Source organism: Vicia villosa, linkage group LG7, assembly GCF_029867415.1.
Source record: "Vicia villosa cultivar HV-30 ecotype Madison, WI linkage group LG7, Vvil1.0, whole genome shotgun sequence".
In the NCBI taxonomy this organism is placed as follows: Eukaryota; Viridiplantae; Streptophyta; class Magnoliopsida; order Fabales; family Fabaceae; genus Vicia; species Vicia villosa.
The window spans coordinates 100,680,890-100,705,146 of NC_081186.1; the positions used below are offsets into that span (position 1 = coordinate 100,680,890).

At 29.4% G+C, this 24,257-nt stretch overlaps 1 protein-coding gene and 1 long non-coding RNA gene across 6 annotated transcripts; one reads left to right on the forward strand and one right to left on the reverse strand.

Annotated features, from left to right (window-relative positions):
* The first annotated feature begins 462 nt into the window (after positions 1-462).
* On the forward strand, positions 463-2,134 carry LOC131616174 (uncharacterized). Of its 4 annotated transcripts, none has more exons than XR_009288021.1 (3): positions 463-1,068; positions 1,175-1,474; positions 1,806-2,134. XR_009288021.1 is itself a non-coding variant. In XM_058887438.1 (3 exons), exons 1-3 carry the CDS (start codon positions 750-752, stop codon positions 1,860-1,862), a joined length of 420 nt encoding a protein of 139 aa, XP_058743421.1. In that variant the 5' UTR covers positions 463-749; the 3' UTR covers positions 1,863-2,110. The 4 variants fall into 4 exon arrangements, 2 of the variants coding, with proteins under 2 accessions (XP_058743421.1, XP_058743420.1); XR_009288022.1 differs by having other exon boundaries at positions 463-848; positions 976-1,068; positions 1,175-2,133; XM_058887438.1 differs by having other exon boundaries at positions 1,214-1,257; positions 1,806-2,110.
* LOC131616175 (uncharacterized) lies at positions 720-6,542 on the reverse strand. Of its 2 annotated transcripts, XR_009288025.1 has the most exons (3): positions 5,289-6,259; positions 4,883-5,182; positions 720-4,551 (listed from the first exon to the last, which is right to left on the reverse strand). It is a non-coding gene; the product is annotated as an uncharacterized LOC131616175 (long non-coding RNA). The 2 variants fall into 2 exon arrangements; XR_009288024.1 differs by having other exon boundaries at positions 720-5,182; positions 5,289-6,542.
* Between the last annotated feature and the right edge of the window lie 17,715 nt (positions 6,543-24,257).

Genomic DNA, 24,257 nt, shown 5'->3' on the forward strand with positions numbered 1-24,257 from the left:
AAAATATATTATTTTTTTAGTAAGTAATAATTTCATTAAAAACTTTAAGATTATTACAAGAAGTACTTCAATCCGGAGCCACCAAGGACAATCCTCACCTCTTTAAACAACATTCTTAAGTTTTTAATATGAAATTACAAAAAATAGAGGAATTATTATCAGATTTTTCTCCGTCAGATAAAAAACTGCATTGAATCTCCCAAAACACACTAGGCATCATCTAGAAATTGCTCGCGCCCCCGCATCTAATGACCTTACATCTCCCTATTACACGAGCGAGCATTCACTCTCCACTCAAGACTCACACTAAAGTAGCTTGGTCCAGCAAAAGAGAAGAAAACATTCCCCTTCACACCACACCAAATAAAAAGCATACACCCACTAAAATCCATTGTCTGCAAAAAACTCTAACCACCGAAAAAATAACAACTTCTTATATTTCTCAAAGCTTGTAAGCAGGGGCGACGGCAGCGCCCGGCGACCTAGGGCAGCTGCCCGGGCTCTTCTTTCTCTCGCCTGAACCTCAAAATATCATCGTAGTGGGTTCTCTCTCACTGAAGAAATTGAAATATTATAGTCAATCATCTCTCTCTCTCACTCAGGAATAGTGATGAGTTTAGATGACGAATCGTCGCGAGTTCTCTTCTTATTTTTCTTTCACTTTTAAGCTCGATTATAGATGCAAAATTATTGTTGTGATGTTATTAATTGTTGTTGCAGGTTGTGGTTCATAAATCGGTGAAAAATTGATGCTGAATTTATGGTTTTGTGCTATGCACACCAAGTGTTCGGTGAAATGCTTGAACGGGGTTCTTTTGTTTTTCTGTCTTGAAATCCCTTGGTTGCAGGTCCGAGTTACTGTCCAATGGTTTAAATTACGATACTCGAATTTCTGTGGGATTTTTGTAAGCAAAATATTTGGTATACTCGAGTTAATTGTTGCGATAATTGAGACATTTAAGAATGTTGTTTTAGTGGTAAGCAGTGGCAAAGCCTCAACGCTGGCCTCTCTTCCTGGCGACGTTGATGGTTACATCTCCATTTGCGGTTACGGTTCCCTTCTCTCCGGTAACTAACTTCTCATTTCATTCTTTCCTTCCAATAATTCTTTTCATCATCCTCTTAACTCTCAACTAACTCTTAACATTTCCAAATCTAACCAACTTCCGAACAGTCAGATTAATCGGTTTCCTCCGTCTCTTCTCCGTTGTAGGAGCTTTCTTTTTCACTCATGGCATGGCCAACCTTAAAACTCAGGTCAGTTCTCGTTTTATTGTTAATGTTATTTGATAAATGGAACAGGAAGATGCTGCGAAATAAAATGCGAGAAATTAAGTTTGAAATGTGTCTTTGTAAATTGTAATTGCTTGAATGCACGTGTTTGTTTTCTATGCTGGAAATGGATGCCCTCTCTGCATTGCCTTGTCAAGATGAAACAATTGTAATAACTGTTTTTGATATTAACAAAACTGAGGTAATTTCTTTTCTTAATTACTGTATCATCTTTTTTTCTTAATTACTATATTCTTAGCATTATCATTCACATCTCAATGTTCCTCTTTATTTCCCCATATGAAGAATGCTAACAAGTAACAAAACATTTCCTTGACACAATTTGGTGATTAAATATACTAGGACATAGTTTTATTTACTCCTATCCTATGCATATCTGTTTGGCACACAAACTGCATTGAACTTCTATTTTAATGTGCAGTGTTTTTTACAAGGCCTGATACTATTATTGTGTTAATAAAATTTTGTATTCAATCAAATTCTAAATTTAACCAAATTATTTCTTTCTTCAGTTGAAAAATAAAAAGGAGGTCAAGGATCAAATTAAAATTTTGTTGCTTGACATGTGAGAGATTGGAGATATAAAGGATGAAGATGGTATTGATGTTGATATTTATGATATTTTTCTAATATAAGTTATATATGATATATATTGTTACATGGTCCTTATTACTTACCATAAGTATTATTAGGGGTCGCTATAGAACACAACTGACAGTTATCCGAACCGCTAGTCTCAGACCAATATTACATATAAGTTTTTGCCCAGGCTTTATAATTTTTCTGGCTTCGCCACTGCTTGTAAGTCTTAATATAACAACTTCTTATATTTCTCAAAGCTTGTAAGTCTTCATACTTCTCTTATTTATACTTGCATGATCATCTCGTATTGCTCACGATTTGTTATTATCCATTAAACCTAATTCATGGTATCTATAGTCTTTTAGGTTAAGTTACCATCATAAAAAACTCACTTATCTATAAGCATTAGTCTCATCTTATTGGATGTGTCATAAACTTTCTCTCTAGCTAGTCATTTCATCAAAGGATCTATTAAGTTTTCATCAATGCATACATGACTCATTCTTACATCTCCTTTAGAGATACACTTTCTAACAATTTTGTGCTTTGTTCTTATTTAACCTCTATTACCATTATAGTAATGATTCACAATTTTTTCAAATAGCCATAGACTATCCTAATGGATCAACGTAGTTGGCATACTTTTTTTCCATAGAGGGATCTCAGCTAGCAAGCATCTTAACCAACTTATTTCTTGACTAGCAATTTCTAATTCCATCATTTCATACTCAATCGTGGACTGAGCCAAGATAGTATGCTTCTTTTATTTCCAAGAAACAGCTCCTTCAACTATACTGAATATGTAGCCTATAATTACTTTTTAATCATTAAATAAGGTGTTTTAATTTGCATCACTATATCCCTCAGGTACAACATGAAATCTCTCATAATATAGACCAAGATTGATAGTCTTTTTAAGATATCATATGACTCGCTCAATAGATTTCCATGCTTATTACTTGTTCTACTAGTAAACCTACTCAACAACTCAAGTAGTTCATGTTTGTGGAGAATTTACATCAATAAAGGGAGATTTGATTGATTATGGAAGAAGGTGTCTCGGTATAACCAGCCACACCAATCCCAGAAAAAAAACTTGTAGATGAAAGCAAGTTGAAAGATCTTTAAGCCAAAACTTACATGTTTCATTCAATTAATTGAGGCATTCAAAAGTATATATTATCACGGTTGAAAGAGGGATTTCACCACAACTTATTGTCTATGGAAACGAATGGTGTGGTAGAAAGTGCACTAATTTCCACCATGGTTAGAATACTGACCGAGGTGAAAAATGCTTGGTCTTGGGTTTGAATCTGATGGCAATTCTACCAAGTGTACTAGTCTCTTCGAAGCAATAAATAAAACTCATCTACAAGTTAATTAATTAAAGAAAAAAGAAATACACATGAGGGAGAGCATTCTTGAGAGATAGCTAGTACTCTTCCCTACATAAAGAAAAATAAAACAAAAACAGGAAAAATACTAAAATTGTGAAAAGTCGGAAATGATGAGTTGCCTCCCATTAAACGCTTCTTTAAGGTCAATAGCTTGACTCTTGTGTCTAAGGCTCTACGAACATCAAAGAAACTTTCTTCTATGCTATTTCACCTGAATAAATCTTTAACCTTTGGCCATTCATGGTAAAAGTGTGTGAATCTCCTAGATTTTGTATTTCTACAACACCATTTGCAAACGCTATGTGAGTAATAAAAGGATCTGACTATTTGGGTTTCAGCTTACCGGGAATAATCTGAGTATAGAATTGTACAATAATACCTTTTATCCAATCTAAATTTCTCTTCTTACCAAGACAAATGCATGACTGTCTTTTGTGATAATAGCTCAACTATCAAATTGAGCAAATTTTCAATCATGCATTAAAGAAGTAAATACATAGACATAAGATTTTATTTTCTTAGGAATCTTAGATCAAATGGAAGATGTGATGACAAAACCTTTAAAGATAGAGTTTTTTTTAAAAGGTTTTGAAGTTTACTTGGAATATGTGGAATTCGTAATGTGATTTAGTTTTGTTTTGTAGTGTTAAGAAGTTGTAATCTAGTTGTTACAAATCTTGAGCTTAAGGGAGGGTGTGTTAGTTGTAAAGCTCTCTTGTTAGTTCTCAAAAGTCACGACCAACTTTCATTGCGAAGAAGTATTGAAGTATATTTAAACATAGGTTAAGGGGTTATACGTCCAACTCATTGTGACTTTTCAAGTTGATAGATGGTAGGAATACTCCAACTTCCAAGTTCAACTTCAAGGGTTTTATAAATATTAGCATTTACTATTATTGAAGTGAGACAACAACAAAAAAAAAAAAGTAAAAATATGGAGTTGAAAAAAATTGTTGGCATCTGCTTCTTCCTCATTGTGTTCTTAATTGCTGGCAGTGGCGAAGCCAGAAAAATTATAAAGCCTGGGCAAAAACTTATATGTAATATTGGTCTGAGACTAGCGGTTCGGATAACTGTCAGTTGTGTTCTATAGCGACCCCTAATAATACTTATGGTAAGTAATAAGGACCATGTAACAATATATATCATATATAACTTATATTAGAAAAATATCATAAATATCAACATCAATACCATCTTCATCCTTTATATCTCCAATCTCTCACATGTCAAGCAACAAAATTTTAATTTGATCCTTGACCTCCTTTTTATTTTTCAACTGAAGAAAGAAATAATTTGGTTAAATTTAGAATTTGATTGAATACAAAATTTTATTAACACAATAATAGTATCAGGCCTTGTAAAAAACACTGCACATTAAAATAGAAGTTCAATGCAGTTTGTGTGCCAAACAGATATGCATAGGATAGGAGTAAATAAAACTATGTCCTAGTATATTTAATCACCAAATTGTGTCAAGGAAATGTTTTGTTACTTGTTAGCATTCTTCATATGGGGAAATAAAGAGGAACATTGAGATGTGAATGATAATGCTAAGAATATAGTAATTAAGAAAAAAAGATGATACAGTAATTAAGAAAAGAAATTACCTCAGTTTTGTTAATATCAAAAACAGTTATTACAATTGTTTCATCTTGACAAGGCAATGCAGAGAGGGCATCCATTTCCAGCATAGAAAACAAACACGTGCATTCAAGCAATTACAATTTACAAAGACACATTTCAAACTTAATTTCTCGCATTTTATTTCGCAGCATCTTCCTGTTCCATTTATCAAATAACATTAACAATAAAACGAGAACTGACCTGAGTTTTAAGGTTGGCCATGCCATGAGTGAAAAAGAAAGCTCCTACAACGGAGAAGAGACGGAGGAAACCGATTAATCTGACTGTTCGGAAGTTGGTTAGATTTGGAAATGTTAAGAGTTAGTTGAGAGTTAAGAGGATGATGAAAAGAATTATTGGAAGGAAAGAATGAAATGAGAAGTTAGTTACCGGAGAGAAGGGAACCGTAACCGCAAATGGAGATGTAACCATCAACGTCGCCAGGAAGAGAGGCCAGCGTTGAGGCTTTGCCACTGCTTACCACTAAAACAACATTCTTAAATGTCTCAATTATCGCAACAATTAACTCGAGTATACCAAATATTTTGCTTACAAAAATCCCACAGAAATTCGAGTATCGTAATTTAAACCATTGGACAGTAACTCGGACCTGCAACCAAGGGATTTCAAGACAGAAAAACAAAAGAACCCCGTTCAAGCATTTCACCGAACACTTGGTGTGCATAGCACAAAACCATAAATTCAGCATCAATTTTTCACCGATTTATGAACCACAACCTGCAACAACAATTAATAACATCACAACAATAATTTTGCATCTATAATCGAGCTTAAAAGTGAAAGAAAAATAAGAAGAGAACTCGCGACGATTCGTCATCTAAACTCATCACTATTCCTGAGTGAGAGAGAGAGATGATTGACTATAATATTTCAATTTCTTCAGTGAGAGAGAACCCACTACGATGATATTTTGAGGTTCAGGCGAGAGAAAGAAGAGCCCGGGCAGCTGCCCTAGGTCGCCGGGCGCTGCCGTCGCCCCTGATTGCTGGTAAGTTTATATTTTATTTTTTCTATCGTTTTTTTATTTACATTTAAATTTGTTAAATAAAATGCAAGCTACAATTTATACTTATCAATGGAACGAAAATTAACACACCATAAAAAAAAATCTCCGATTCAATAATTTCTGAAGAAAAAATATAAAGGTAAAAATTGATCTAGAATGTCTTAAATTTTAAATATTGTTGATTGGTTTTTTAAGTTTTTTAATTGATATTATTTATGCTACATTTTTTTTAATATTACTGATATTTTAGGTACACATGTGGCTGTTTCTTGTATTATGTTGATTAAAATAATACTTACACACAATTTTATAATATAATATTCTTATTAAATATTTAAAGGTGATGAAATACCATGGCTAAACATACAGGTGAATACATATCTATGAGATACAAAAACATTGTATATATGTAATAATAATAAAGAAATAAAATCCTTTTCACCCAATAGAGATATGAATGGCTGGGGTTTCTTCCACCAGCACCACTGGACATGATCAAGAGACACATAAAAATATTTTAAGGGAACAAAAATAAAACAAAATAATTAGTTTAAATAATTTTGTGATAGAAAAATATATTTTTTAAAAAAAATTGTAGTCTGATGAAAATTTATTGACTTAAATGCACTTTTGGTCCCTGAAAATTTATTGTAGTCCTTATATTTTACTTTCGCGTTCGTTTTAGTCCCTAAAATCAAAATCCAGGAAATTTCACAGGAAAATCCGTAGGAAATCTGCAGATTTTCCTGCGAATTTTGGCTTTAGGGACTAAACCTCAAGCAAAAAGTAAGATACAGAGACTCAAACAAAAAAAACTTACAGGGACGAAAATAAAAAACTCGCTAACTTACAGGGACCAAAAGTGCATTTAAGCCAAATTCATATTATGGGATATAAAATTCTGAAATTTTGTTTTTTCCTAAAAAAAATATTTTGTTTTAAAATAAAAGTTAGTGAGATAGTTAGACATATAGGCTAAAATTTAATTTCTTGAAATCTTTTATTTAAGGAGTTACAATTCATTATTATTTAAGTAATTTAATTTCAAAAATAAATTAGATCAATTTTTAGAGAGCTCTAGAAATTGCTGCTTGAGGTATTTTTGTAGTGTTTTGTTTGTCTTGTATTAGCTAGAGAGAAATATTTGATATACCTTGTTTTAAAGGGGTCAATGTGGATTCTGCCTTTTAGGACTTAACATGTGATTTCTTCATGTAGGTTAGAGATACTTCTCTTCAAGTATATTGGGTTACTGATGGGTACGAATCTCGACCTTGTCTTACTTAGGAATCTCTAGTTAACCAAATTTTTAGTTAGATTTTATTGTGGAGACACAGATTTGTCTGTCTGAAAGGGAGGGTGGTCTTACTTAACCTCGTTCCAAACATTATTTTTATCTTCTTTTTGTCTTTTTTGAAAATGCATATAAATATTTGAAAGAATTTTGTGACCATTCAAAGGAGGATCCTTTCAGACATGGTTAAAGGTGATTTTAGGATCTCTTAGGTCAAGTGGTTTGATGTTTGTAAGCATAAGCATTTTAGAGGTATGAGTGTTCGGGATCTTTGTTTTGTTAATATGACCCTTCTGACCAAGTGGAGGGGACATCTTATCTCGAGTGCATATAATCTCTGGCACAATATTATATCTGAAATATATGGTGCTCTTTCTGTTACCATCTTGTTAAGGATAGAGTCGTTGGCTTTCGCTTAATATCTACTTATTAGAAATATGCATCTCTTCTTGGTTGTGCTTTTGAGGACACTTGTGATTAGTTTATGATCAACTTGAGAAAGAAAGTTGGGTATGGATTTCTTACCTCCTTTTGAGGTCTCATTCTACATAGAGTTAATTTCCCAATGCTTTTTAGTATATCTGCTCAACAAGGTTCATCCATTGGAGAAGTCGTAGTGTGATAATGGGAATCAGACCAGGGAGTTCAAGTGGAAGAGAACTTTTCTTATTTACCACTTCCTTTGACACTAATACTTGGTAGTTGTGTTATTTGAAAGTTAACTTATTTCCTTTTAAGTATGCTTACTTAGTTCTTCTTGAATGTGATCCACCTCTGAGGTCCTGCTTAACCTTGTGGCCTCGGGTTTCCCTCTCACTTGAGATGATTCGGCCCTATCTAAATTGGTTGTTTTCTCCTGGCAATAGATAAGACCCTTACTAGAGATAATTTCCTAAAGCGAGGAGTCTTAGTTGATCTGGAGGGTGCTCTTTATTTGCAGTGCAAAGGATTGATTGATTATATTTAACTTTTGGTTGTAAGATGTGGTCTAATAGGGTTTGTCTTCTAGATGATCATCAGGTGTTTGGGTTGATGTTTAATCCTTCCTATGGATCTTTTGCATCTTTTTCTGACTTTTAGTGAGATAATAGTTTCATCTAATTAACACTAGAGAAAGCATTTTGATGATCTGACACTTTGTCATGTGCTTAATTTGGAAATCCCCGAATGATATCATATTTATAGATTCATCTGTGAAACATGTGGAAGATAATAAAATAAGTTTTTGGCTTGAAAATGGTATATGGTAGGTTTGTGGTAACTCTTATTCTTTCTCCACTGCTTGAGGATCCTACTCTTTGTCTGAGCAAATAAATGGTGGAGTGGTTTTGGCCTTTAGTTGAGTGTTCTTTGTGATACTTTTTGTGGATTCTTTATATTTATAGTAATCCCGACAAGTTGGGATTTAGATTTTTTTTCCCTCTATTTGGTGAGCAACTTTTCTTTTTGTTGGATAAGTTGTGTTGGTTTGTAGTTTTTGTCTTATGAATGGGTTCATTTATAATCTTCTTATTTGTTTGAACGCGTTGCATTATTCTCTTATTTAGGTACGAGTTATACCTATATTGTACATCGAATTTTTGTGGGATTTTAACAATCTCTTATTTATATATTGTCATTGCCTTTCAAAAAATATATAACTCGTACCTAAAATTTTAACAAATTTATATGTCAAAAAAATATAAATTTATATATCTCTTATTTAAAAGTCAAAAAATATTAACTTATATGGTGCTAACATTGATATTAACAATCGAGATTTCGAGTAAATCTTTTAACATCGAATTTTTGTGGGATTTTTGTGGGACTAAGCAAGAGTAAATTGACAAAAGAAGAAAAAAAGAGAAATATTAACTTATATGGTGCTAACATCAGGGCCGTCTTTGAGGGTGTGCAAGGCGACCTACAGCACAGGGCCTCACACTTGTTCATGTTTAAGCTATGGCGAAAAGGGCCTCCATTTATATATTTCACTGTTAATTTAGGCTTAAATAGGGCCTCTTAAAAAAATTTCACGATTCAACTGAAGATAATATCAACTTCTGACACAGGGCCTCTCAAAAGTTTGAGACGGCTCTGGCTAACATTGATATTGTGATTGAGCATCAATTTATTCCACCCACTTAATATATTAAGGTTTGTTTGAAATTGTAGAGGGGAGGAAGGGGGACTTTGAAAAAAGAGAAAGATGGAGTAAAAAGAATCGAAGGATTTTGGAGGAAATAAATTTGGGTGATTTCATTTTATTCATGATAAAAAATCTCTCTAATTTGAAAGAACTCAAAAACTATATTGAATGAGGGGTTTGAAGGATTTACAAAAAAATCCAATTATAATCTATGTTGTTATAATATCTTAAAAAAACTCAAAAATACAGTAATAATAAACATTAATTTATAAATTAATTAGTTAATTTAATTAGTTAATATAGTTAGTTAGTTAGTGTTTGTTATTAGTTACATAAGGCTTATACTATTTTAATTAACTTTAGTTATTTTACTATTTAATTTAATTACTTTTTTCATTCATAGATTTTATCAAGAATTATTATCATATCATAATTCAAAATTTAATTCAAGATCAACTTAAAGAAAAAATTTAAAAGACCTGATTTATATTCTAAAGTTTGGTTTAATTTTAGTTGAACAAAAAAGTATCTGGGAGTCTAGGTTTTGGTTGTTTGCAACCTAAGATAAAATACGAGTAAATTTAATATAGTGGAAAATAATATGAGAAGAGCATGCTAGGGATGAGAGTTTGATCTTGAATCTTTTTGTTATTCTAAATTAATATTGTAACAACTAAACTTCATTCCTAGTAATTATTGGTTCTCTAGATGATCTAATCTCAATTTCTTAGTGAATAAATCTTTGATTTTTAAATTAATTCCTATGACTACCAGCCAATCATGGATAAAATCAAACTAAACTTCATTCCTTATAATTATTGGTTATCTAGATGATCTAATCTCAATTTCTTAGTGAATAAACCTTTGATTTTTAAATTGATTTCTATGGCTACCAGTCAATCATAGATAAAATCAAGCATTTAGTTATAAAAAACGATTCAATTTTTGATTGATATCCCTAGATCTAGGTGATAACTAAGCAAGAATACTTTTATCGAGCGTTACTTGTTGAAATTCCTTTCTAACAGGTAACCGTAGAACTATTCACAATTTATGAGAAAGCAAAAAGTATTGATAATGGATAAAAATAAATCATAACATACTTAGTCATTACAAAGATCAATTCAAAACTACACGTTTCATTAAAAACAATGACTCATCCATGCATTAAGGAGTTTAGCTAATCTTTATCCTAACAAAATACATTAAAAAAATTGTAAATGTTACAAATAAATTTGTGATGTGAAAACTTCAACACAGAAATTCGTTGAAATATGCTTCTCGCCACCCCTTATGTGTGTACTGTGCTCCAAGGTGCTTTTTTTGCCGTCCAAAACCAAAGATTCTCAAGAAAATTAGATTTTCTTAATGTAATTACGAATTTGGGCGTTTGACTCTGGCATACCTGTTTGGACAGATGGAAAAAATTCAATTTACCCTTTGACTTCTTCATAAAAGTTATAACTCTGTATGTTAGCTTTAGCCTTTCATCAATTGCGCATCAACCAAAGTTAAAACAATCTAGATTGATCAAAATACCATACATCATCAGGATGTAAAATGTGCTAAAAAAAATAGAACTTGTAAATCCTTCTAAAAATTCGTCGTGTTTTTTTTTTTCAATCATTTCTTTAACTTCCTCCGATTCGCAAAACACATTAAATTTGTTTCGAAAATATTATATTATTAAGAAAATATATTTAAATTCCTTGTAAATCTCTGATAAAGTGCAAACCTTAGTAAATATATTATTTAATGTCATTTTTATGTTTAATAAATGATGGCGGATAGAGAAAAAAAAAATGACACATAGTTTCCATAATTTATTTTAAAATCTAATAATTTAAATTCATTCTTATGTTCTCATATATATATATATATATATATATATATATATATATATATATATATATATATATATATATATATATATATATATATATATATATATATATATATATATATATATATATATATATATATATATATATATATATATATATATATATATATATATATATATATATATAATTTGTTTGAAAATTGCAGAAGAACAAGTGGCGCAGAAGGAGGCAATATGTGGGAAAAAGAGTCGTTTCTTCTATGGTGAATGCAATGATTCAATTGACAATCAACTATGTTCCACTATTTGCCTTATCTTAGAAAAATCAATGGAGGGCTCCTGCCAGCATAAAAAATGCATATGTGCATGTTGAATATGAGAGTTATAGTAGAAACAGAAATAAATAAATTGCGAATTGATTTTTTTTATGTGATACTGATAAGAGAATTAATTAGTATCAAGAACCTAATGGTAAGAAATTTAAATCCCTGAAATATATTGTTAGCCGTTAGGGGCTAGGGGCTTGGTCCGATGTGTTTAATTTCCTAAATATAATACGATAACTAAAAATATTGTACCAAGAACAATATAGATTATGTGATCAATATAGTTTTCTACCGTATGATAAATTTGTAGTTAAATTTTTTGGGGTTAAATATATTTAAAGTTATGTATTTTCATTTTTTGTTTTTTTTAAATTTAATTAAAGAATTGTTCCTCAAAATTAGTGTATATATATATATATATATATATATATATATATATATATATATATATATATATATGAGGAGGGATCAAATTACACCAATAAGTTACACCAACTATTACACTCCTTTTAAGTCATTGATTTGAATTTAATCTAACGGGTAGGAACTCACATAATTCTTACTAAAGATAACTTCCTCCACTTTTGGTAATAAAATAAAAACATGATTCTTTCTAATATTTTTAAAAAAACATCATAATTCTAAAATATGATTCTTAATAAAAATAGTTTATTTTTATTTAAAAACAAATTTTTATTTTTTTTCAATTTCCATTAAACATAAATACCACATGAGTTTACTCTTAAAATATATATATTTTATTATTATTATTATTATTATTATTATTATTATTATTATTATTTATAATTAGTTTAAGTAACACTGTAAAAAAAATCAACTATAAACAATACTATCTAAATTTTAATTTTTAAATAAATTGCTAATTGTTTCCTTCAATTTTATTTAGATTTAGTTTTATTCTATTCACTTAAATTAAAGAATAATTTTTAATGTACATTTTATAAGTATTTGTATATATATTTTGTTTGAATAAATATTATAGAGTGATAATAGTACTAGCACGATATTATAATTTAATGGTTCTTGAATCTTAGTATAAAAATAGTTTTTAGTTATTTTAAAACAAATTTTGTTTTATTTTATTTCTTTATTTGCAATTAAATTATTTTGTACTTAGTATTTATTCTTAAAAGTTTTTTAATTTTTTTTATGTGCAATTGAAATAAAATTTCACACATTATTTAAATAATATTAATTTTATTATTTAATTTAATTTCATACAATTTAATGTATAAACTTAAATTAACATATTTTTAAATAATGTATTAACTTAAATTAAATTCTATAAACTTAAATTAAATGATAACTAATATATTTTCATATAATGTATGAAATTGTATTTAAATTGTGCATAATTATTTTTAAAATTTTTTTAATAATAAATTGTTTAATTGCAAATAAAAAATAAAATGAAATGACATTTGATTTAAAATAATAAAAAAAATTATTTTTTTACTAAGATTCTGAAGCATCATAATTATAATATCGTTCTAGTATTCTTATCACTCTTTAATATTTATTCAAACCAAATATGTATACAAATACTTACAAAATGAATAACTTAAGTGAGTAGAATAAAACTAAATTTAAAAAATATTGAAAAATACAATGAGAAATTTGTTCAAAAATTAAAAGAACTAATTTAAAATTTAAATTTAAATAGTACTGTTAATGGATGAAAACAAATTTTTTTTGTAGTGTCACTTAAACTAATTATAAACAATAATAATAATAATAATAATAATAATAATAATAATAATAATAATAATAATAAAAATAATAATAATAATTATAATAATATTAATAATAAAATTCATTTTTTAAGAGTAGTTAGACTCGTGTGTTATTTATTTTTAAAGAAAATTGAAAAAAATAAAAAATTATTTATAAATAAAAATAAAATTTTTTTATTAAGAATTGTGAGAAATATTTTAGAATTATCATGTTTTTTAAGAAATATTAGAAAGAATCATGTTTTTATTTTGTTACCAAAAGTGGAGGAATGTATTTTTTAGTAAGAATAATGTGAGTTCTTAACCATTAGATTAAAGTTAAATCAATGACTAAAAAGGAGTGTAATAGTTGGTGTAACTTATTGGTGTAATTTGATCCCTCCTATATATATATATATATATATATATATATATATATATATATATATATATATATATATATATATATATATATATATATATATATATATATATATATATATATATATATATATATATATATATATATATATATATATATATATATATATGAGGAGGGATCAAATTACACCCGAAGAGTTACACCACGAGTTACACTCGTTCAATAACTACATCTCGAATTAATATTTTTTAAATTCAACCGTTGGATTGAAACATAATATCATATAGATTATACCTATAAAGTTTGAGCTTAATCGATAATGATTTACTATATCATCAAGATATCCAAAGATTAACGTCACAATGAGCTTTCATATAACGTTAATTTTAATGTAATTCAATGACATAGTAAATCATTATAGATTAAGCTCAAACTTTATAGGTATGATCTATATTATATTATGTTTCAATCCAACGGTTGAATTTATAAAATATTAATTCGAGATGTAGTTATTGAACGAGTGTAACTCGTGGTGTAACTCTTCGGGTGTAATTTGATCCCTCCTCTATATATATATATATATATATATATATATATATATATATATATATATATATATATATATATATATATATATATATATATATATATATATATATATATATATATATATATATATATATATATATATATATATATATATATATATATATATATATAGAATTTAATGGAAATACACCGACGGTGTAAATCAGTTTTATACTGTCAGTGAATCGTAGCCGTTAAATTTTTATTGAATTTTGACTTTTATTTTAATTATTTATAAAATAATATATGTGAATGGTTGTGATGCACTGACTGTGTAAAGAATTTTACACTGACAGTGCATATCCATTAAACCCATATATATATATATATATATATATATATATATATATATATATATATATATATATATATATATATATATATGTTTATTAATTTTGGAAAACTTAGAATCCTGTGCCTCTTGTAACCAAACACGCAAACTAATTTTGAAATATTTAACATACCGTGCCTCTTGTAGCCATATAGCCAAAGAAATTTGCTTTTTCATTATTATATTTCATAAATACAATTATACATATTTATATTTGTCATTAAAAAATATAATATATTGTATATAGACTTAATAAAAAAAGGTTATGAAAAAGAAAATTAAAAGTCATCTAAATGACATCAGCAAAAATACTTTTTTTTAAAGCAAGTTTCATTAACGAGAACAAAAGTTTACGGAGCAAGATTACAAAAGACACGGGCAAAGCCGCGGAAGAAAAATTACCTACCAATTGAGATCTAACTTAAGCAAAAATACTTTTAATCTTTAAAAATATTATTAATTTTCTTTTTTTAAAAAAAATAGTGATGCACTAACTGTGTACAGTAATTTTACAGTATCAACTAATAACCATCATGTATTCAATTAAATTATTCTTTTATTTTAAAAAAATTTAATAACATTTCAAATTGATGATTTTTTATTAAATGACAATTCAGTGCATTATCTTTTAAATTTTTTTTATCGAGTATGTGAGGAGTTCTCTAATTTTTTAACTACTGTAGGCCAAATATGTATGTAATTTCAAATTTTGTTTTTTATATGTTCTATGCTTATCTGTTTACTACATGTTATAAATTAATATTAATATTATATATATAAAACTGTGGATGTGGTTTGACTTTTAACTGTTTTAAGAGTATGATTTTAATTTGGAAAAGAGATTTTTTTTTCTCAACGTGAATATTTAAATTATAGTACCTGGTTTTAAATTAATTTTTTTAAAACAGCCTTCTGGCTTTATTATACATTGAAATTTCCATATTTTCTGGCTTATTATAAATCCAAAGGATCCATACTTTATGGTTTATTTTATGCCTTTGGAAATACATTAGTTTTTCTTATTTCGATCATAAATTAATGAAAGAAAAAGATTTGATAAATTTTATCTATGAAATTATATTATAACTTATTTGTGAGATTTGAATATTAAATCTATTTGACATTCGCAAAGGTTGTTTTGCTTAATAAATTGTAGGCTTTATTGGCTTTAAATATTTGAAAGATAATGTTTTTTTTGTTCTTTTCAATATTTGAATGAGAAATCTTTTTTTTGGTTATCTACAAGAAGCAATTTATTGCATTTCGTTTATAATAATTGTCTTAATTTAAGTTGTATAAATTTTTTTTTTTTTAAATGGTAGAACTATATACTATGAAATCGAAATGCACTTTTCAGAGTGTGAGCAACTTGCTAGTTTGTTTTCTAATAAAACTTAATCCAAAATTGTTACCGGTTGAAATTAAATTCGTTGTATATCTAAAATTTAAATCTTCGAATCTATGATAAAATAATACTACTGTTAGGAATAATCAAGAATATTGAAAGTTTATGAAGAAGCATGACGAAGTTCATGTTTTACATTCTTTTAAAGAAGCGAACACGTGTGCTGATGCATTTGCGAGTATTAGTTATGTTAGTGGTTTTGATATTATGATTTACAATGAGGATTCTCGTGATGTCTCTTTTTCTAATAAAATCGTGTATGTTTAGTTCGTTTTCGGATCTTTGGCCCTCCTTGTACTAAACAATATTTAATTTTTTTTAAGAAAAATGACATTTATTTATTCATGACACATCGCTATCAGACTCTGAGATCAATTTGTCATGTTCTGGTCATGTGATAACTCAGTAGAAAGTTGCAAAAGGCTTAACGTTTACAACTGATAATTCCTTTTGTAGCAAAGAAAGTTCAAATGAGATTGCAACGACATTATCCATTTGAGGAAGCTTTGCAACGAACATGTTGATGCCTCTTTATAACGTCTCTTTTGTGTTTGAAGATCTCTCAAACGACTCTTTCATGAAACTATATAAAAAGAGCTCCAGATTTGGAGATAAACACAACATTGTGCTTTAACAAGAAAAATATAAGTTATTCTGTCAAAACAACAACAAAAAGAACTCAAATGGGAGATAAAAGATCTCTATGAAGAACTAAATACCACCATAACTCTCTTTATATAAGTCAAACATCGCTTGTAGGTCAAAGTAATTAAGGAAGCTTCTTTCTTCCCATTTTGCCACCACCAACAGTTTCTATTATACTGGAGGGATGATCCCTGAATAAGTAGAAAAAGGTTGGATAAAACTTCCTATTCCTAAATAAATAAGGATCCCATTCGTTGAAAATTTTAAATTACACTCTCTTTCATCGTAAAATTAACGTCACTAACAAACTTCTTCTTCTAATCAGAGATAAGACAGAGCATGTGTGTTACCCAAAGATCATTCCAAAAAAAGTGTAAAGACCTGACCCCATTTTTTCCTAATACGCCCCACAAATTAGTGGGAGGGATCACCTGATTTCGAAGCAATAAGAGACACATTTCCATCGAAGGGAAGCAGAACATATATTAGAAACTCTACACTCCTTAAAAAGGAAGAAATATATTTCTCTCCATATATAGACAAAATAATATCACACCATAAATTAGAGTCGCTCAAGATTAACCTCCACCACCATTTTCCAAGTAATGTAGGATTAACCAAACGCAAATTAAAAACACCTATACCACCATTCTTATTAGGCTTACAAACATCATATCACTTAATCCAAGAGATTTTATCTTCCTCTTTAATCCAACCTCACAAAAATCTTCTAAGAATCTTAACAATCATCTTTCAAACCTAAACATATACTTTTTTTTTAAAACACAAAAAGAAGACAGGAATATAATAGAGAATCAAATTAAGACCACAAATCTATGACTCTTGGATAGAAGCCTCAAGAAATCAGAGTAAACAAGGCTCCCAACTCTAGACTAAATTAAATATTTGTTCTAGATGGATGAAGTACTTCCACTATAAAGTTTTCTACAATCTAGCATTTAAAAATAACATTACTTACATGTTTCATGGTTAAATTAATTCTAACAGTTCCATGGTGCCTGTTGGAAGGTTTTTTTGTTCTCCTTATTTGAAGCCCCTGCCTCCTAGGTTGACCACTCCTTAACTTTTATATTTCATAGTCCTAAACTACATTGATTCATTTGCTTGTACATGTTAAACAATAGCACTTATGTTTTCTACATGTTAATGCCTCTCAAAAGTCACAACCAACATACATTGTGAAGTGGTATTGAAGTATATTCAAACATAGGTTAAGGGGTCACATCTAAATCATGGTGATTTTTCAGGTTTATTGAAGGTTGAGATAATCTTTTGTAATTATCTTTAAAGTGTTCTATAAATATCAACATTTATCAGCATTATAATATCACATAAACACTTACATATTCTAAAGAGAGACAAAAAAAATGGAGAGGAAAATAATTCTTGGCATGTGCTTCTTCTTCATTGTTTTGTTAATTGCTCGTAAGTCTATATTCTAATTTTTTTTACATTTTTATATTCATTAAAATATTTTTTATACATAATTTTAAGAATTGATTTTACTATATAAAAAGAGATAGCGGCACAGTTTATTTTTTTAGTTTTATTTGTGTAAATTTTATTATATAAGAATTTATTTATGATGTAAAATTAAATATTTACAATTTATAATGTCAATAAATTGAAAATTAACGCATCATAAAACTAATATACGATTTAATTATTTGCAGAAAAACAAGTGATGAAGATTGAGGCATATTGTGAGGAACAGAGTAGTATTTTCACTTATAAATGCAGTGATCCAATTGGTGACAAACTATGTTCCATTATTTGCATTTCAAAAGAAAATTCAATCGGTGGTTCCTGCCAAAATCTAAGATGCATATGTGACAGTGTCTGTTGAACGTTTCAACTATAGAATGTTATTTTACAGAGATAAATAGATAAATATTAAATAAATAAGTAAATCAATAGCTATATTTTTTTTATTATACCTAGCTATAGTTTCGTTCATTCATGTATAGCTAGTTCATTGTCCATATATAAAATAAATAAGGAAAAAGTTAAGATTTGTCCATATATAAAATAAATAAGGAAAAAGTTAAGATGAGTCTCAGGAGTACAAGTTAATAAATTATTTAAAATATTTTTTTAAATATGTGTATTTAATGAAATTTTAAATACTCACTTCTTATCATAATGAATGACTCAGTTCACCATTTCACACATATTAAAAAAGTGTAGATATGTAAGAGAGAATAATATTTTTATGGGAAAAGCTAACATGTGCCCCAAGGGCACAAATTAATGAGATATTTATAGAAATTTTTTCTTGAAACCCGTGCATTCAATGTATCGAAACTTTAAATATGACTTTATTGCATTTAATTATATCTAACTTTTTCTAATTATAGTATCCTTAACATGTGCCCTAACGTAGGGCACATGTTAGCATGACCCTATTTTTATTATAGTACCTCCCTAATCATGTATTGGAAATTGTGAAAGTTTAATTAATTAGAGAATAATAAAAAAAAAATTATTGAAAATTAAAATAGATCATTTATTTTAGGACATTAAATTATTTCAAATAAATCACTCAGAATGGAACAGAGAAAGTATAATTTCATTATATTTAATTATATTTATTTTTTTCTAATTATACTATCCTACCTAAGAGCACATGTAAATATCCATGACCCATAAAATCGTGAAAAATTTTAATTATGTTTTCCTGAGAATTGATTATCATCTCTTTCTGTGAAAAAATAATAATTTATTAATATGGATTAATTAGTGCACCAAGGGCAATATAGTTACATGTGGTTTACTTTCATTACACTAAATATTTTTTAAAATTTGCCTTTTTTTTAAGTAAACTTCCGTATGTATCTAGCACTTTATTTAAATGATTTAACTAACAAAAATTTAAACTTCCGTATGTAGAAAATATTGTCTATCGAATATGAACTATATAATTTTTCAAAAATTCAATAATTTTTGTTGAATATGTAATTTTTTATGTCAAAATAAGTGATTATGATAATCACAAAAAAATATCTAATTTTTTTTAAGGACATAAAGATAATATTAGTCATTTTATAACTGTGTCGGATTTAATTGTGGAGGTGGCAAGTTAAATACTCTTTGAGTAATCTTTCTTATTTTTTATCTAACATGAGATTCTAGGATAATGGTCCAAGTATTTTGGGCCAACTTTATTCAAACTAAAAACTACTTTAAACATAAAGCTAAAAATATGAGTTTTAGAATTAAAAATAAAAATATATTGGTTAATTCTATTTTTTCCCACACATGATTTTCGTATGTGAAAAAGCGTTAAATATTATTTTCTAATAAAATATTTTATTTTTTCATAAAATATAATAAGAATTAAATAAATAAATAATTTTATTTTTAAATAAAATTTAAATTATTTTATGATTTACCTAACATCTTTTATGTGAATTATATTTTCGGGTAATAGTGTTTTAATGACATGTGCCTAAGCATACCCACCTCAAAAAGGATTTGGATCAAACACTATCAAAGAAAGCTTATCTTAAAATAGATTGTTTATTGTACTTTTAGTGGTGCTCACAAATATTCGTAAATATCTTTTAAATATGAAGATGTATTTTCAGACGCACCAAAAGTCTACACCATAATATTCGTAAGTGAGCAATCTCATTTTGCCATAAACTAGTAGGGAAGTGTGTCTCCATAAAAACTATGACAATATACTTCCAAACACGTTATAAGTAATATTATCCTGTCAGACCTTCCTCTTTCTTATTTCCACCAGAATTTTAAAATAAAAAAAAGTGCGTGTGGGAAACCTTATTTCCACCATTTTTCAACATTTCTCATAACTTAAAGTACATAGCGCCTAATCCAAGACCTTTCTCAATCTTTACTACAGTTCATTCAATCCAAGAGCTTTCACTTTTCATATTTGATAAAAAAATAATTTCCTTCTCTTTATTATTTATTTGTGATGCATGCATTATAAATAGGTCGTTTAAGGTACATTATGTTGTAGTTAAACACATAATACGTAGTTTATTAAGGAATGCATTGACTTTTTTGATGTTTAGAGCATAGGGCATGTTGGGTTTATGTGTTTTTTTGCCATTTTTTATGTTTCTTGTTTTATGAAAGTGCACTTCCGTATTTTGTCTAAATTTAATTTTCATGAGTTACGGAAGTGCACTTTTATATTTTGTCTGCGTTGTTTAATTTCACTACAACACGGAAGGGCTTTAAAAGCGCTTTTTCTGGGCTTTAAAAGCGCTTAAAAGCGCTGTGAAAGGCAGCGCTGGCAAAGGTAACAAAAGCGCTTAAGAAAGCGCTCTGGTAGGCCCCCCCTATAAGAGCGCTTTTATGGAAAAAGCGCTCTTGTAGGCCCCCTTTTAAGAGCGCTTTTCTGGAAAAAGCGCTCTTGTAGGCCCCCCTTTAAGTGCGCTTTTACCAGAAAAGCGCTGTGATAGGCCCCCCTGTGAGAGTAAAAAATAAAAAAAAACGCAACATACTAAAGCGCTTTTGGAAAAGCGCTCTTATAGGGTGGGCTGTAAGAGCGCTTTTTCTGGAAAAAGCGCTCTGATAGCCCCCCCTATAAGAGCGCTTTTCCAAAAGCGCTTTAGTATGTTGCTTTTTTTTTTTTTTTTTGCTTTTTTATTAATCTTTGGCAGCTCTTTTACAAAGAAGCGCTTTAGTAGGTGGGCCTTTAAGAGCGCTTTTCAAAAGCGCTTTCGTTGCTAAATGAGGTATTTTAATGTGCAGCCTGTAATTTAATCCTCCCAGTCGACCTGTAATATTTTCGACCTGTAATATGTTTTCAACCTGTAATATTTTCGACCTGTAATTTATTTTCGACGATATTATTTCAGCCATCAGTAAGACAATATATATATACTAATATAATACCATTATAATATCCAAAATTATATATATACATCATTACAACATCAATAATATTATAGTTCAAATCGACACAAATCCTACATGAAAAAGCGCTTAATATAAAATTGACACAAATCTTCTTTGATTTCTTCCAACTTAAGCTTCGGGTACGCAGCAGCACGGAATTCGTCAAGGTACTACAAAACAAAAACATAATATGAATGATATATTTAGTTAAATGTAATAAATTATATGAAATTATCTTAAGTTATAAATTCATACCGTGAGCGGAATCTCTAATTGATTCGCCTGAAGGATTTCTTTCATATACCTCAAAACAAAGTATCCGCAATCGTAACTGTTTCGCTGTTGCGGACACTACATAGAAAAACAAATAAGATTCTATAGTTGTCTTGTTTTATCAAGTAGCATAAATATATTATAAGCAACATTGTGAAAAATAATGTACCTGCACTTGGATCCAAGTAATGTTTTTAGATTTAGTTCGGGATACCTGTGCGTCCCGTTGACTTCGGAACACTTGTATTGATCTAATTAACAAATATATAAAAGCATATGTTTAGATCAATCCCACAAATAAGTAAATATATAAATATACACGAATATATATTTAGAACGATCCCACTTACAAATCAACGATGTCCTTCATGGCCGGATAATTGGTCCATTCACCATTTACCGAATTCAGATAATACACGACTTCCCTTATAGGGTTGATAGCAAGCACCAACCAGTGTGCTCTATAAATTAAAACAATAGGTTATATGAAAATTTTGCTATACACAAAAGAAACAGAGATTAGATGAACAAAGAATGAGAAACTAACCCTACTGGTCGGGTATTATACGCCAAAAGATGCAGACTTTCTGTATTGCCGGTGGACATGAATCTATCGACTAAGTGCTGTCTAACTGATTCCGGTTCCGAAGCAATTGCCATTCCGCTGCAATGGGCGGAAGACACGAAACGGAATCTGTTAGACAATGGATTCCCGCGCAACACTCTGTCATACAACAACCTTAAATAAAAACATAATAAACATTAGATTATTTTCATTGAAATGTGTAAATAAATTATATTGTGGGACTAATTAAATAATATATCGGATGAGTGAATATTACCGGATGTATGAGTGCATGTTAGTGACGCCTAGTTGATCATGCCTAAAAATCTCCTCCAAGTCATCAACTGTAATAAGTGACTTGAATTCAATACCGAAGACACTTTCATCCATAACGATTTCACGTAAAGCACCATCCTTCAAATCGGACATATCAACCATTGTTGCGAGCGTCGACCGGTATCGAGGCACAAAAGCACCGCCTTTTTTTCCCGCTGGCTTCGGAGGACCAGTGGGTGGTACGGTACGAACTTGCTGCGTCACTTGTTGTGACTCCCGAGCGGATGCCTAAAAATCATATAAGTATTAGGTAAAATATAAAATCATGCAGATTTAGATTCAGATTAATTATGAACACTTTAAATGTACCTCTTTTAGTGATGCAACGGACTCCTCCTGTAAAATCCCTTTACCCTTAACTGTGGGTTTTATAGGAGCAGTCTAAAATTAAAATGTAAAAAATAATTAATAAACGGTTTAGAATTGACATTCGAAAACTAAATGATTCATAATCGTTTTCAATATACCTCATCACTAATGGTAATGAGCTCCGAGGGCCATGCAACAAATGATCCTATTGCATCTCGCAGCAATGTCGTCTCTGAGACCATGTCAGGTACCGGTAGCATCGCATCATGATCTACTACAACATCCACCGATACTTTCAGGTGTCCATCCGGGAGCGGTCTATGGTGAAGTAAATCTCCCAAAGTGTTGTGCACTTTTCCCTTGCCAACTAGTCGATAATTCGGTTCCGATAAGTATAGTTGGCAAGATGAAATGCCCTAAACCAATAGTAAATATAAAGTCATTATCATTAATAAAATAGAACAATTTAAAAGGAAAAAAAATTATAATTACCTCGGGAAATTTCCTTTGATAGTTGATACTAGCCTTATCACTAGTTTCTTTCACCGATGAAGTGTTGCACTTTTCTCTCATATACACTTCTTTATCTCTTTGCAATTCAGAGACTTGTGCTTGCAATTCCGCCAACTTTTGCCACACTTCTTCATTTGAAGGATTTCTTCTCCTAGGACTCTTGTAAAAAGAGGTTGGAGTCACACCATGACCCTTACCCCTCACCCGACCGGGATACTCAGGAGCATCTAGTGCTCTACTAAGTACGCTCCCCTCACCGGTAGATGCCGATTGCGACAAGGTCTCCTGTAATTCATTTACATTAAAAAATCATTTATATATTAAAAAACATTTGATTTAATTAAAGACACAGTATTATACTTACACATTCAGTAAAAACTCTCTGAACTTCGGGATCGACAGCTTGACTCTTGCCCACACGAGCTTCCCTCCACAACACATACAGGAAGTGAGGTTTCCTCACTTTTAGACTCCTCTAACTATGCATTGACACAAATGATAAAATCGTCAAATAAAACACATTTAGACAATTAATTAAAATGCATTTCTATTTACTTACAAGTTTATCCTCTAAGCGTGCATATCCCATACGCCCTTTTTTGTATGGATACGCGGGTTTGGATGCTCTCGCACTATTCGTGGCACTCCTTTTCCGAAAATCTTCATCTCTTTGATTTACAAACTCAGCCCAATCTTTTTCACCAATGAAGATACTTTTTTGGCCGTCCCGGTGCCTCTTCAAGAAAGTTTCCATCTTTATCCTTAAGA

Bases quoted from the DNA above. Each gene is read 5' to 3' on its own strand.
- LOC131616174 (XM_058887437.1), top strand. From the start codon at position 750: ATGCTGAATTTATGGTTTTGTGCTATGCACACCAAGTGTTCGGTGAAA. The intron at 1,069-1,174 runs GTAACTAACTTC...ACTTCCGAACAG, and splicing joins TTACGGTTCCCTTCTCTCCG to TCAGATTAATCGGTTTCCTC. The intron at 1,258-1,805 runs GTCAGTTCTCGT...TTCTTTCTTCAG, and splicing joins TGGCCAACCTTAAAACTCAG to TTGAAAAATAAAAAGGAGGT.